Source organism: Triplophysa rosa, linkage group LG11 (assembly GCF_024868665.1).
Source record: "Triplophysa rosa linkage group LG11, Trosa_1v2, whole genome shotgun sequence".
Classification (NCBI taxonomy): Eukaryota; Metazoa; Chordata; class Actinopteri; order Cypriniformes; family Nemacheilidae; genus Triplophysa; species Triplophysa rosa.
This window is the reverse complement of record NC_079900.1, coordinates 23,608,021-23,624,362: the sequence shown is the minus strand read 5'-3', so window position 1 is coordinate 23,624,362 and position 16,342 is coordinate 23,608,021. Positions and strand designations below refer to the sequence as shown.

The 16,342-nt window shown below is 38.9% G+C and overlaps 1 protein-coding gene and 1 long non-coding RNA gene across 4 annotated transcripts in view; one reads left to right on the top strand and one right to left on the bottom strand.

Annotated features, from left to right (window-relative positions):
- Window positions 1-138: 138 nt before the first annotated feature.
- Window positions 139-16,342, bottom strand: part of LOC130560992 (glutamine-rich protein 2) — a 29,790-nt gene continuing 13,586 nt past the window's right edge. For 2 of the 3 annotated variants that reach the window (XM_057345011.1, XM_057345010.1), the window contains 12 exons: window positions 15,861-16,179; window positions 14,665-14,750; window positions 10,920-11,042; window positions 10,574-10,648; window positions 10,327-10,491; window positions 9,163-9,281; window positions 8,903-8,968; window positions 8,719-8,820; window positions 5,873-6,038; window positions 5,459-5,570; window positions 2,716-2,835; window positions 140-1,787 (listed from right to left, as the gene is read on the bottom strand). In XM_057345011.1, coding sequence (XP_057200994.1) covers window positions 1,639-1,787; window positions 2,716-2,835; window positions 5,459-5,570; window positions 5,873-6,038; window positions 8,719-8,820; window positions 8,903-8,968; window positions 9,163-9,281; window positions 10,327-10,491; window positions 10,574-10,648; window positions 10,920-11,042; window positions 14,665-14,750; window positions 15,861-16,179 — 1,602 coding nt within the window. In that variant the 3' untranslated portion in view covers window positions 140-1,638. Of the gene's footprint in view, window positions 1,788-2,715; window positions 2,836-5,458; window positions 5,571-5,872; window positions 6,039-8,718; window positions 8,821-8,902; window positions 8,969-9,162; window positions 9,282-10,326; window positions 10,492-10,573; window positions 10,649-10,919; window positions 11,043-14,664; window positions 14,751-15,860; window positions 16,180-16,342 lie in introns of all 3 variants that reach the window. The other variant, XM_057345009.1, reaches the window with a different exon arrangement.
- Window positions 12,634-16,036, top strand: LOC130560994 (uncharacterized). Its single transcript, XR_008963776.1, has 3 exons — window positions 12,634-13,907; window positions 14,343-14,735; window positions 15,925-16,036. It is a non-coding gene; the product is annotated as an uncharacterized LOC130560994 (long non-coding RNA).

The following is a 16,342-nucleotide window of genomic DNA, read 5'->3' as shown; positions in this document are numbered from 1 at the left end:
GTGATTTTGTAAACGTCTCGGTATGACACCGGCTCAACAATTACATGGCTGAAAGTAGGACACCCTTATGAAGCTGGTTATGATGTAATCCAAACAAACGCCCAAAACATTGTCATAATTAAAGGAAGAGTTCACATAGAAACTCATTCTTGTGTTGTTCCGTGTTTAGCCCTGCGTCCATACTATGTAGTAAATTAGTATGCGTAATATTGTTGTGTTATTGAGATCCGTTCGCACATGGTGTGCTACGTGAAGAAGATGAAACTTGCGTGTCATGTGAAGTACAAAGACACTGTGAACAGTCATTTGGAAATGAGGTCTATAAACCGGCAGAGGAAGTGTGTGGTCTGCATGTGTGTTTAACCTCACACGCTCTACAAAATGCGATTCTGAAAAAGAAACAAGTCAAATATACACACTTAATGGCTAAAATGATATGAATCTGAAATAAACAGTGATTTTGCAATGGGTAAGACATACTTTATATGCTAACAAACTAAGCGGTTTTTCAAAAACCACGTTAGTACACTTTAAAAAAAAATGGTGCTATGTAGCACTAAAAGTGGTTCTTGGCTCGTAATCATAGGGGAACCACTTTAAGTGCTATATAGAACCATATCTTGGTGCTTTAAAGGTTCTTTGGGATGACTGAGCTGCTATATAGAACCACGTTTTTTTTTCAACCCATGGTTGGGTCAAATATGGACATTTTCTAGGTTCATTTAAACCCAGTGGTTGGTCTTGTCCATATTTTACCCGACCGTGGGTTGAAACAATCAAGCATTTTTCATGTCATAGGTCCTGTCATTTAGCGTAATGTGTCATTGTGATAAGTGCAATATGAACAGTGTTGTGGTGGAAATGGATAGTTGTCACTCCAGCCGCAAAATGTGTCAGACTGTTTACCGTACATCTCAACCTAGTTTCCTAAAGCTTTAAGAACAGTGTGTTCGTTGTCCTTTCCATATAAAACACCCGTAGCCCATTGTCGTCATAAAACGCTCGAATATAGACAAACTGATAAGAGTGCCATTTTATTCTGAGAGGTAGACATATGTGCTCAAACAGATATTAAACTCCTCATAATGATTTTACGGAAATGGATTTAACCAGAAACTGCATTTGAATCTCAAACAAATCCGATTTCAGATACTCATTCTGTTCTCTGGACGCAGTGTCTGCTGCAACAGCTGCAAAAGATTTGAACAGAAAATGTTCTGAATGAAAACACCATTGGTATTACAACACATCCAGAATGATATTGAGAAAGAAAATGTGAACATGTTTAGACTCTTATGATTAACGAGTCTTATGATTATAAAAATCTGTTTATCTGAAAAGAACTAAAAGACATTCGATTTGTGTTTTAAAAATGTTGGTTACAATTTTATAGTTTCGATGACTTTACAATGTACTGTTATCTTAAAATAAAAAAGAATAAAGATCGAGTCAAGGTATCTGTACTTTTGACAGGTACTGTATCTTAAATACTGTATTTAATATGACATATGCATATAAATATTTATTCAGTCTTCTATAGAAATTCCTCAAAAGAAGTGACAGAGAAAGCTCATGTGTCTCTGCCGTTGTAAACAGTTCATTTCACTTAAACAATTTATTAAGACTATTGGAGGAGCTCTACAGTGATGTCAATGGCTCCTCTTCTGATTGGTTGAGATCTTTGTGGAGTTCGGTAGTGGTGTCATGAAACGAGGACTGGAGCACAATTGGCTGGGAAAGGCAGTCCATGGAGGACATGGGCCGCTCTCGGACTAAGCTGCTGGAGGCTATGAGTGAAAGGGTGAGGTGAGGGACAGAGGTGAAAGGTTAAAGGTGACAGTGGATGTTTGAAAACTGGTATACATAAGGCATCGCAAAACACTTGCCAAGTAATAGTTTTACACTTAAAAATGATTTTGTGAAGGGTATATTTAAGCTAGAGGCTATATTTAAAGCAACACTATGGAACATTTGCTCACAGGTCCCCTCATGTGGTTGATAAGCGCAATTGTCTGTTACTAGTGTCGTAAATACTGTAGCAGTATAAGCTTCCCCGTGTGCAGTGCAATACATGTGAATTTGTTGACTAAGTTGATGGAACGAATAAAGAAACGTCATTTGGAAACGCTTCCATAGGCAGGGGATGGGCGGCGCTGTGTGTAATGACCTGAACACAGAACTCACAGAGTGTGCTTGTAGCTGCTCTGAGGCTGCTCAGGTAGCAGCGGCAGCAGAAGTTGTTCTACCACTGAAACAATTTTACAGACATTATTTTAAGTTCGAAAAACTACAAAGTGTTGCTTTAAACATTTGTACAACTGAAGTTTTATACTAGTAAGTTAGCAAACACAACTAACAATGTCACACATACTGCAACAATTTGGGAACCACCCAAGAAAACATTGTGAGCGTCATCGTGGACATAAATAGTGTCTTTAAAGTTCAAAGGTCAAGAGCAACCGCTAAATGTTACCAGCCGTCTGTGTTACACTGTGTCTACACATACGCTCCCAGTGTGGACAAAATGTAAAATCATAATGGGTTCTAATGCGTTCTATTGTCTTTTGTCGTGGTGTAGACACGGTGTTAGCCTTGTAGCTATAAATAGCTGGAGTTATAAACATCCAGAGTTCATTTACGGCCGTCTTGAAGTGGTTTGTTCTTACTGTAAATGCACTGACTGTACTTTAAGAGCCGTAGCTCCTCATAACTCACCTGAGCGGGTGTGGTAAGTCTTGGCACTCTGTGGCCTCACTGGACTTGCCCGGCCGGCATCCACTCCGCTGGACCGCTGCGACTGCGAGCGACTGACCTTGTCTTTGCTTTTGCAGTTGCCTGTTACAGAATAAACAATCTATGTGTCAAGGATGAAGGTAACAGCACGGCAGTTTTTCAATGGAAAAACTTCCAAAAGAATGTTTCCCATTTGGTTCCTCAATAGGGATTTGGAAAGGTTTGTAAATAGACTTGAACCAAACAAAGTACCCTTGATATGAATCACGTTAAACAGAGATGTGACAGCAACATTTAGGATTCAAATGAACCTTTTGTATTGCGTGTAAATAAATAGGATTAATATACATACATTAATCATACATCAAATTATGAAAAAACACAGCAGCGCTATAATACATATTACTTTTGGTATATATATATATATATATATATATATATATACACACACATACATGAAGAGTTTATTTCCAAAATGAGATAACTCATCAAAAATCATGTTTTTTATAATGTTATCATGTTTTTACTGTGTTTTATTCTATTAGTTAGCTGTATTTTTTTTTAGTTATTATGGCTTAAATCAAAACAAACCAACTGCAGTTTGATTGACATTAATTGGAATGCTCAATAAAAAAACATGATTTTTGATGAGTTATCTCATTTTGGAAATAAACTCTTCATATATAGTTCATGTCATTTTCATATGGAATGGGATATTAACATCCAGAATGCCACTTTTGTGCTTTAGGAACCAGAAAACAACTTCTGACCTTAAACACTGGACACACTCATGACACACACCAGCTGCCAAAATGTTGCTCTGTCAAGCACGGCACGGTTCATCTGCCAATACCAAGCTAATATCTTTCATTTGACATTCAGCTGTTTTTCCTCGAATACACATTATGAGAAGGGAAAAGATCGGTCCGATCTTCCTCCGGGTCTGTTTGTCATGTCCAGATGGTTTCGTCTTGCAGCTCTGCTATTATGTAACATGGGAATGTTCAGTTCTTTGTGGTTTAAGAGCGTTAAACTAGAACCCCTTTCTCCATCTGAATCCATTCTCAGGCTCCCCTTACACCCCAGTGCTCTAATACCAAATAAAACCAGATTGTTTACAAAGACAGACATGTTTGGGAACATTTTATGTGGATAGTCTGGCCTCTAAAAGCAAGCATGTAAGAGTTATACACGAGTGTGAGTAAACGACAGACTTTACTTTTAACAACACGACTTCATTCTACAAAACTGAGCATTTGCGTTCAATGACATCAGCTCAATATATCTTTCTGATCCTCCGCACGCCAGACTCAGACGTTCTTCCAGACATTCAGTGTGAGACAACCACAAAGTGCAAGATAGATCAAATGTGATGGATGTGTTGTGTAATTGAGTGATGAGGTGCATGAGGCCCTCGTATAGACTTGAGGAAAATCAGAACGTTGTCATGGAGACAACAGCAAGCTCTTACACTACTTTCAATGAACAACTTCAAAAAAAACAATCATTCATCGTGTCAAAACAGTTCATCGGTCTTATTGAACTACAAACTGTCCACTATAATAGTGCTTTTTATTCTGGAGCTCTAAAACGGATTATGGATATGAATGATACCCGTATGTCAGATAATAACTTCTTTTGTAGGTTTTTGGTCAAAAGTTTTAGAATACTGATAATAAAACATCAGTACTGCAGAAGTATTCAGTCCTACTTTTCAGAATGTTTGTTCAGATGAAAACAACTGACGTGACCTCGCTTACAAAAAAGACGTTAATTCAAGTGTGCTAAGTAGTGTTTGTACTCTTCACTAAAAATAAGAACGCATACTTGCACGCTACCTTTTATGGTACTTCTCTAAAAGACGTAGCCGTAAACTAGTGAAGTACTCAAGGTTTACTGTTACACTTTAAAGTATACATAAAAACACACTTTTAAAAACTAAAACGTGGGCCAATGTTATCCAAAGTAGTATTGAAATAGTACACTTACAAGTATACTAGTTCTAGTGTTAACTAATAGAAAATTACATTTTGGTACTTGATAAAAATTAACTCAAAGTAGCAGTAAGTGAAATTTAGCGGCATCTAGCAGTGAGATCGCGAATTGCAACCAACGGCTCACTCCACCCCTCCCTCCCTTTCGAAGCACAACGGTGGCTGACACAGAACAAAGATGTCGTCACTTTTTCGCTTCTTTGCCAAAGAAGCTTCTTTGCTCTACGAGTTCTGTAGAGCAGTTTGTCCGTTTAGGGCTGCTGTAGAAACAACATGGTGAATTTCATGTCAGGGGACCCGCGGTGTATGTACAGTAGATAGAAATAGCTCATTCTAAGGTAATAATACATAACGCTTCATTATGTGAGGTCTTTATACACCTCTGAAGACATAGTTATATTGTATTTCTGTCAATAGATCCTCCAAAAAATTACACATTGGGCCGTTAACAGATGTGGTTACTTATTGGTATGACACCGTGTCTACACAGGACACGACACGACAAAAGACATTAGAAATGCATTAGAACCCATTATAATTAAACGTTTTGTCCACACTGGATGCGGCGCGCCGCGACAAACCCATTAAGGACAAGTAGGTTGTCATGTCGCTCCTGACGCGTCCGGTGTAGACACGGTGTTAATGTAAAATGCCACTGCTAATAAAAAATATATTTTATACAAATTATTTAAAAGTGAGAGGGACTGAATACATGTGATATAAGATCTTGCCTTCTCTTGAAGAGATGGTGGGTAGTCTGGACTCTGTGGCCCTCACTGCTCTGCTGTTCATACGGCCCTTGTAGACCTGTCCATCTAAACCCATGATGTCCACTTCTTCTGCCTGAACGACAAGAACAGACTCTCCTAATCACACCTTATCTATTAAATACAAGTAATAAAAGCCTGCCCTAAATTGTACCTCGGGCTGTTGTTAATCACAATACAAAGAGAAGTATCTGCAAGTGTTATTAATATTTTTAAGTAAATGAATAAATGGCATGACTACATTTAAAAATGCAATGAATTGTAAACAGTAAATAAACATGCCTGTACAACAGAAATATTGATCATCTATGGGTACTGAACAGTGATATCTCATATATGATAGCATATGTTTAAATACTCATTGTGAATATGACAGACCTGTGTGTGCGGTACAGAGGACACGTGCCGACTCTCCTCCTCAGTCTGGATCAGGTGTGTGATGTGTTGGAGACGGGTGCATCTGCGGTTGGGGTAGGTGAGGGTATGGCTTCCCCCACAGCTACGGGCCAGGTAACTGTAATCGGCCATTTCTGGGATCCTATCACTGCATGAAACATCACATAATTTTAGGTACAATGGTACAAACTTGGTACAAAAACTCGCCAGCATGATGGTGAAGGTTGCTGGTTACCAGGGTGTTTCTACGAGTGTTTTGTTGGAGCAGGGCTGTCCTCTTTTAATGTAAGTTTTATTGTCCATCAGGCACAAGTCTAACTCTCTCCTTAACAAGGCCCACAATTGAGTCCCGCGGAGATGACGTATTTTTGTATGCAAACCCCGGACGCGAGTTAGCATTTTAAGTCTTCCGTTTCCATCGCCCCAAAGTCTATTGGTTTTTTGAATGGGTTTTTGATAAATCAGGAGATTTGATAAATCGCCTGAAATAAGGTCTGTAGCTAAAAAAACTATATTTTCACGTTTTATTCTATAACATAAAACACACCAGTTATTGTCATGATTCTGCCCTCTCTTGTCACGCTTTTTGAGCCTTAAGGCAGAATCATGACAGACCCGCGTGTTAAATGTGGAGAGAGGCATTTTTGGCCCTTATGGCTTGCCATACACTCTCTCCGGTCTTGTCTCTGTTCCCGCCCTCTCGTCTCCTCATTATTGCTCGTTTATTGTTTCATCTATCTATATATTCATCTATCTATCCCACGAGATGAGACGAGACAAAAGATTGGGTTAATGAGAACAATACAAGATTTTTACACTATTTTTTAAGTAATCCTCAATAATGACATAGATGACAAAATAATCTTTTATTCAACTGAAAATCGCAAAATAGGTACATAGGTCTATTTTTATGAATTATAATATGATTTAAAAGTGCCAGGACATCTTCAATACTAATTTCACCATCAAACTCCATCAGTCCTTGACGAGAAATCTTCTCACATTTTAATCTTGCGAGATCTTGTGACAAGAGATCTTGTCACACACCATTTCATTTGTAAGGAAACTCATAGAAAAACGATTCAGTGTTACTATCAGTAAACAAACACTAACAACAAGTTATATGAGTGTTAGAATTTTGTCCATACTGTAGTTTAAAAAGATGTTGAGGCTCTTGTTGGTGATAAAGAATGGATTTTTTTCTTGTTGTATCTGTCAAAATAGTACAAAATTATCCTGCTTAAATATATGTAACATCAAATAAGATTTAAATCAAAAGTAATCTAAATGTAATCCAAAAGTATTCATATTACGTTACAAAAAATGTGTAATCTAAGAGATTACATTACTGACTACAAATTTTGTCATGTAATCTGTAATCAGTAACTGATTACAATTCATCAGTAATCTACACTGTAAAAAAAAGAATCAGAAGAAACAGAAATATACTGTAAAATATTTTTTTGGGTAAAATTATAGCATATAAAGATATATATTAAATTGTTTTCCCTGTTTTTCTTGTAAATGTGTTGTCTTGTTCTGTAATTTTATGGTTTTTGACCGTATTTCAAAAATAAACTGTAAAAAAATAAATCTTGTTTAAAAAAACTGAAATTTTCTGGCAGCTGGCCACCTGAAATAAACTGTAAAATAACGGGTTTTCCCTGTAAAATTACATTTCCCCTATTTTTCTTGTAAATTTGCAGTGTTTTTCTGTAATTTTGCAGTTTTGGACCGTATTTAAAAAAATACATAAAAAATCTGTAAAAACAGTGAAATTCCGTTCTTTTGACATTTTACATGGAAAATCTGTAAAAAAACAGATTGTATTTTTTACAGTGTAGCCAGCTCTTCTTCTGGGTTAGCCTACAAAAATACCTCATCTCTGAGCCACTCCATTGAAGGTCATTTATGTCTGTTGCGATCTTACTGACTGCCACAAGGGGCGCTATATCAGGATTATGATATAAAATAAAGTCTTTAATGGCCAGTTTTGTTTTTCAGACCAATTACTGTCAAGTTTAACATAGGGTAGTTAAACCACCTAAATGGAAACATGAGTAAGATTTGCTGGTAACCCCTTGTGTACTGAGATTTGTTACACCACATTGCACAAAAGTATGTTAAATACCGTATGATGCTTACCTTATCTTATGTGTTTGTAATACTCTAAATCAGTGGTCACCAACCCTGTTCCTGGAGATCGACCGTCCTGAAGATTTCAGCTCCAACCCCAATCAAACACACCTGAACTATCTAATCAAGGTGTTCAGGTTTGCTTGATAATTACAGACAGGTGTGCTGAAGCAGGGTTGGAGCTGCAGTCTGCAGGACGGTCGATCTCCAGGAGCAGGGTTGGTGACCACTGCTCTAAATGAACTGACATTCACTAACATTCAGTCCTATAAGCTGCTCTATCCTGTCACCTCCGGTCTAACTCACAGCTTGTTCGGCATCTGGCTGTTCCTCTTTAGCGGGCTCAGGATGGGCCGGCACCGGGGGTACAGTTCTGGAACAGTCCGTCTGCCAGGGTGCTCAGCTGTCCTCAATGTGGGAAATGCACTCTCTCGCTCTATCTGCCTGTATATTAAAGCTGGACTGCGCTGATCCTGTCTCACACTTCTCTCAAAACAAGCCATCCTATAGTTATCCTGGTTACTGTGTGACAGACACACATGGCCATTGATCATGTGATCAGCATTTCAGATGGATAGATGAGGTTTATGTCACATTAACTACATTACAAATGATGATGTGATTCCCCCTTCTGGACAAATCTTGCCAAAGCTGGAGGATCTCCTAACATTGAGACTCGAGGTTCGTCTTACCTTCTGCAGTGCTGTCGCACCTGTTCCAGCTCATAAACAGTGTATGGCCGGCTGGACTTGTGAGACGGCAGTCCTGGGGCATAGGGCAGAGGGCACAGTTGCCTGGAGTAATTCAGAGATTGTGAGTTACCAGCGTTTTACAGCTCAAGAGTATTTACAGTTGTCCTCGATATGATTTACGTACTGTCCTGGTGTCGTCATATCCACCGGACGATCACAGGAAATGCAGTGAAACCGGGCCAACAACTGTCTGACGAAGCGAGAAAAACACAAAAAACTATGAGGTCTGATTTTATAATACCACCACTGTGTCAATGAGACTACTGAAGTAATTCTGTGTGTTTGCTATATGAATACAAGCTTGCACAGAATCTGTATACGGTACATACACATTCATGTACAGTACAATACAGTTCAGTAAATAGTGATCGAATGGCCCCTCACCTCCTGATTCCCGCGGCGTCATCCTGCTCGGGGGCCGGAGGGGTCTGCAGCTGTCTGTGGATGCTCCTCCAGCGATCGTCCAGCTGTTTCTTTAAAGGATCCAGTTCAATCCGGTTCAACTACAGCCCGACACACACAGCACATTAAAAAACTCCGGGACAGCAGGGAGTTATTAGAAATGCTGATGGGCAATTCCAGTGTTATGGATGTGACATTTTCAGTCAAAACTTGAAATATAAATTCTCAGAGAATGTATTTATTACCAATTTATTAAATCATTTGTTTAGTTTTTTTACTGAATCCCTAATGATAAAGTCTAGACACCTGAAAAATATCAGCCTATGCACTAGTTTTCTGTTTTAAAAGAAGGAAAAATTAATGCATTACGGATGTGACATTTTCAGTCAAAACTTGAAATATAAATTCTCAGAGAATGTATTTATTATCAATTTATTAAATCACTTTACTTTTTTTTACTGAACCCCTAATGATAAAGTCTAGACACCTGAAAAATATCAGCCTACGCACAAGTTTTCTGTTTTTAAAGAAGGAAAAAATAATGCATTACAGGTGTGACATTTTCAGTCGAAACTTGAAATGTAAATTCTCAGAGAATGTATTTATTACCAATTTATTAAATCATTTGTTTATTTTTTTACTGAACCCCTTATGATAAAGTCCAGACACCTGAAAATATCAGCCTATGCACGAGTTTTCTGTTTTAAAAGAGGGAAAAATTAATGTGTTAAGGAAGCACGTCATACTTTGTAGGATTTCTGTGAAGTAAAATGCACAAATCAGAAGCAATAATACCCAACAAATGGAGAAGGGATGGCTCTTCATAGAACATATTTATGAGGAATATGGACCGTTATGGATGTGACAATTCACCTACCTGACTATGGAAAACTATACTATACCCCCCTAAAAATTCTCAACATTTCACTTTGGATTATTTCTATTTTGTATCCATTGTTTCCATTATTCTATTATTCTGGCAAGCCCTTTACATGATCTTTATTGTAACAGTGTTTTAATGCATTACAGAAAAGCTTAATGAAAGATGGTTGTGAGAGGCACAAAGTTACACTAACATTAATAAAGGACACAGATAGATCATCGTGTCAGCAAACAGCTGCCTCTGTCTGTCTACATATCTCTCACCTTGCAGTCCATTTCAGTGGAGATCTTCTCCATGACCTTGTGCCAGTCTTTCTCCTGACCGCTGATCTTACTGAGCACTTCCTGCAGCATGTTATTCAGCTGCTCTGTCATGCTGTCAAACTGCACGCGGCTCACCTTGCTCTCCAGAGCCCGTTTGTCTGCTTTCTGAGAGTCAGAGGAGAAACGTCCGCTGATCGAGAGCGACTCCGACAGAACCGCAAAACGGAACTGAAAAGAAACGACTTACAATTTCGATCTCCATCTCCACCAGTTCCTTGTCAGCTTTCTTTTCATCCAGCTCCTCTAAAGTCTTGTAGAGACGCTGGGGATGCCAAATACAAATGTAATGAGATACAAACACTGAATGCACTCTAAGTTGGATAGAAGTGTCTGCCAAATGCATAAATGTAAATGAAATATAAATATGGTATTAATATTCATGTCTACGTTTCTTACGCATCGTCTGGCATCTTGGATCAATATTTTATTAACCCTCCAGCAGTGCATTGTGGAATTGCCACAGTGAAGGATTTATACAATGCTAAACTATGAATATACCAACTACAGATGACTATTACTGTGAGTTCACTCACATCGATGTGGATCTGTTTGTTGCTGTGTTCCTCCGTCAGCTGTTTGGTTGTGTTGCGGAGGTTCTCATACTCGGCCTGTAGCTGCAGTATGGCTGACTGTACATCATTCACCAGCTCTGTGTTCTGCACAAATACACACATGTCCACACATTACTGTTCACTGGTTGATCTTTCGCTTAAAGGGATACTTCACCCAAAAATGAAAATTCTGTCATCATTTACTCGCCTTCGAGTTGTTGCAAATCTGTATAAATGTCTTTGTTCTGATGTACACAGAGAAAGATATTTGGAAGAATGCGTATAACAAGACAGATTTTGCCCTCCATTGACTCCCACAGTAGGAAAAAATACAATGGTAGTCAAAAGTGCCCCAGAACTGTTTTCTGCCCTACATTCTTCAAAATGTTTTCTTTTGTGTTCAACAGAACAAAAAAATGATGAAGTAATTTTTCCTGCTATGGTAGTCAATAGGGGGCAAGATCTGTTTGGCTATATAAGCATTCTTCCAAATATCTTTCTCTGTGTTCATCAGAACAAAGACATTTATACAGATTTGGAACAACTCGAAGGTGAGTAAATGTGACAGAATTTTCATTTTTGGGTGAAAAATCCCTTTAAAGACTTAATGGACATCATGGTTAGGTCATAGATGGTGTTCCTAAACCTTTACAGGAGAAATTCAGATTTTGGTATTTTGGCAATTTGAATACAGTTGAAGTCATTGTAGATCTCTTTGTGTTTTTTCTATCCACGAGGTGTTTCCTCAGCACTGAATACCTTGTTGTAATACATTTTAAATCATACTAGTTATACAGTGCGTATATTCAGTCATCTAACAATGCTTCAGCTGCTGCTTATCCAATCAGAAATGAAAGCTGATAAATAAAATCAATCTAAGCTATATGACACTGACCTCCTCTGAACAACATATCAGTCTGTTTGTCTGGTATATACCTGAGACCTGCCATGTTCCTCGTTCATGAGATGAGTGGTCATGCCCTTCTGCTTTTCATACCGCTGGGACAACTGACCGCCACCCTGGTCCAGATCCTGTCGTCCTGTCTGCCGTTGAACCTGACCCAAACTCTGACCCTGTACTTGGCCAAACCCCTGGCTTTGAGTCAGACCTGAACTCTGACCGTGACCCTGAGTCTTATCTGCAATCTGACTTTGACCCAAACCCAAGCTTTGCCTATTGTCTTTGCTGAAGCCCATTGTTTCCTGCTGCTGACTGTTTGAGACAGGAGAAGATGAGTACTTCATCGTATCCTCCAACATCAACCTAAGGCTGTTCAACTACAGGTGAACCATACAATAATGTTAATGACACAGGCTCACATGATATATATACTGTATGTACAGTATATATTTAATAATCTCTCTCTCTGTGTATGTTTGTAGGTTCTGACCTGCTCTTGCATTTGTCTTTCTTTACCACTTTCCTCCTCCAGTCTGTCATCTATCTCTCTGGTGAGCTTCTGTACTTTCTCATCCAGCTGCTGTTCTGCACTTCTGTATATGAGTGTGTGAGAAACAAAGTCCACAGGTAAAAAAAACTCTATTATGTTTTTTTCTGTTTGTCTCTTTTAAAGTTTTAGTTTTGGCCCTTTTATGAAATGGCGGTGAAGAATAGAGATCATCAAGGGCGAAGATCAAACAATAAATAAAGAAGAGTTTCTATTATAAAGATGTAAATAAATAGATACCTACAATTAACAATTTTCGGTTCCATTGCCAGATATTGGCAGGTTTTAAAGGCGGGGTGTCCGATTTCCGAATTACGCTTGTTTAGACAAAGTCGGGCCGAGTACCAAAACAACCTTGTAGCCAATCAGCAGTAAGGTGTACAGTGCACAGGATGGACATTAGTCGAGCTGAGCGCTGATGAAAGCGAAAGATGGGGGTAGGGGTGTGTCTGTTTTGGTGATTTGAACATCAACAACGCCTAAGAGAAATCGGACACCCCGCCTTTAAGCAAAAACATATTGGTTTGATCTTTTTTTTCAGAAAAAAAAACGTAATGGGCTTAAGCCCAGAATGACTTAAAGGGGTCATATGGCGCGTATATGTGTTTTCTGTGTCTTTGGTGTGTTATAAGTTGCCCATGCATGTATTAGACACGTAAAACTGCAAAAATGAAAGTTTTGGAACCTGATGTTCTAAATATGGTAAGAGGCGTTACATTTCCGTCACACGCTTGCAGTATTCGACCAATCACTACGCACTGGTTAACTGGCCAATCATAGCACACCTCGCTTTTCAGAGCCATGAGCTTTGTAAAAAAACATGCACGGTATGTGGAAAATACAGCGTTTTTAAACCTTAAATCGTGTATACACATTGCATTACATCTAAAACAAATGATAATATTCGTTTTAGCCATGTCATATGACCCCTTTAAATGTTAAAGGTCTCTTGATCGAAAACAACTTACACCAACATATCTTAAAATATATCACTTGTGATTGTTTTGTCTCAAGATGCACAGGTTTTTTTTCACAAGTTTTTTTTGTAAAGTATGTTCTTTGTTTTGCTTAAATATCCTAATTTAAGTAAGGCCTAGTCTTGTCTTAAGCTAATCACTGTCTAGAAAACTGTCCCAAAATGGGCTATATTATATGGAATACGGACGAGGATATATGGACTTTCTCTGTTGCTCAAATTCTGATTTGTATCATGGGGAAAACTCATATGTGACCCTGGACCACAAAACCAGTCATAAGTAGCATGGGTATATTTGTATCAATAGCCAAAAATCATTAGGATATTAAGTAAAGATCATGTTACATAAAGATATTTCCTACCATAAGCATATCGAAACTGTCTTTTGGTGAGTGGATGCGGCAAAATCATAACAAAAATGGCCAGAAACACACCTACAAACATCTGCCCACTCTTTATGAAATTACCCACTCAAGTTTGGTATCTATGTAAAGCTTAGCATTTTATCTTTCAGGTTCATCTACTCTGCACAACGTCATGTCAGCGGTAAGCCAATAGAGAGTGCTAAAACAATCCTGTTTCTTCTTAGCAGGGGCCTGCTACAGCGTCTCTTATGGATAACTTTAAAAGCGATTTTCTCAACATTTAGATTTTTTTTGCCCCTTCACATTCCAGATTTTAGTTGTATCTCGGCCAAATATTGTCCTATCCTAACAACCCATACATCAATGGAAAGCTGATGTTGTATAAATCTCAATTGACCCACTGGTTTTGTGGTCCAAATGTTCTCTGTGTGACAGTTACGATTACAGTATTAAGGACGATCATTATTTGTTTCAAATATACATAATTACAGTGATTTACTGTTGTTATTATCTCAAGAAGAAGTGTACCTGATATAAGATATGTGTAGGGTCATCTGCTTTATCTGTGATGTGAGTGTCTCCTGGCAGCTGACTGAACTTGTTTTCTCTCCTGCAGACTCTGTGTTCAGCTCTGACACCTACAGGAGTATCTACACTGTCACACACTGCTTCACATACTACGACTGACAACCACTACACACTAGGAAGAAAGCGAGGGTGTCCATAACACATTATATTACTATAGCTACTATAAGTAAGCTTGACCATCCCAGAAAAGTGTAGATAGTGTGGAATACCAAGCCAAACTAACTAACAACAAACAAACCATAACAATACACGGCGACATTGATTCAAGTTTGTCGAGCAATGGAAGATGAGGACAAGTCACATGCATTTTCTCTTGGTGACACTGATGGGTGTGTGTGGTACTCTCATACCTTCTCTTTATCTGACAAAAGGCTGTCCACGAGTGTCCTCAGATAATTCAGCTGCTCTGGCACATGATCAGGTATCTGCCTCTCCCCTACAGACATCACAGAAAATGTCATCTTCCCGATTTTAATACACATTAAAGTGACAGTTCACCCAAAAGTGAAAATCTGTCATCGTTTATTCACCCTCTTGTCATTTCAAACCTGTATGACTTTCTTTCTTCTGCAGAACACAAAAGAAGATATTTTGAAGAAAGTTGGTAACTGAACAACATTGACTTCTATCGTTTGGACACAAAAGCAATGCAAGTGAATGGGGGCCAGTTGACAACATTCTTCAAAAGATCTTATTTTGTGTTCTGCGGAAGGAAGAAAGAAAGCCATACAGTGAATAAATGATGACAGAATTTTCATTTTTGGGTGAACCAGGGTTTTTCCTGCATAGAGAAATTGGAGGCGGCCGCCTCGGCCAAATTTCATGCCGCCTCCGACTCCGACAACATTATGTCAAGTGTCTTCACAAAAAACACTGCGGGCATTTAACGGACTGTCGTTTGTAACTGCAATTGCGGCATTACACCACAATAGAGGCGCTGTTTCGTTATCAGCACAGTGAGGCGCTGAAGAGTTCAGTAGAAGAGCTTAGGAGCTGTATTAGTTGTGTTTGACGGCTGTTCGTGTGTTTTACGTTCAATTGTTTGAAAAGGTTTCTTAAATGAACGTGCTGTACATCATTGTAATGTTTTTAGCTGTGAAGTTGGCTCGTAGAATCAGCGTTATACTGTACACAGCAAGTTCGCCCGTATGAACGCACATTGCGATCAGACCGACTCGCACACAAATGACTCCTTTGAACCGATTCATTTAAACAATGTAAGAGATCAGCGAATCATTCAAAGCTCAGTGAACCACATGAGAACTTAGGATGTGAATGAACTTCGCTCATTTACGTAGTAAGACTGGTTAATTATCGCCTGAAAAGTTAGTTGAAAAGGATAAAAAGCTTGTATTAAAATTTTCAACTTTTCTGTTAAGGTGAATAAATTTTATGTTTTATATAACTTATTAGTTGTCATTTTCATCAATTTTTTTACTTTAATATAAGTGTTTTGTTTAGCTACACGCGCGTTGCACCACCTCCGCCTCATTTTGAGCCAGGAAAAACCCTGGTGAACTATCACTTATGACTGTGTGTGTCGTACCCATGGCAGTGAGGAGATCACTCAGATGTTGAAGCTGGCTCTTATCAGCCTTGTTTGCTTCCAGCTGCTCTACACGGGCCTCCAGACTCTCATGTCTGTCTCTCAGTCTGCCCACCTCCATCAGAGCCTCTACCGTCTCCGGGTACTGCTCAGCCCCGATGCTGACCCGGGACAGCCGGCGGCCCGTGAACAGAGACTCGTCAGACCGGCACTGCTGGGGAGGAGAAACTTGGCGAGAGGTATCTGCAGTGTCCTGGTTTGTAGAATGGACGGGTGCAGTGTTTTTCACAGCAGAGATGGTGATGGTGTTCTGTAGACCCTGTGAATGACAGAAAGCAGTTATCTTGGTAAAACATCACATTTTTAATCATTATATTAGCACTGTTTGTATGATGCACAGTGTTGTTTCTCAGTTATGAGATTCGATTTTTATTAGCACGCTGCCTCTGATGGGGATATAGCTGTTATTCCTAGATTGAGAT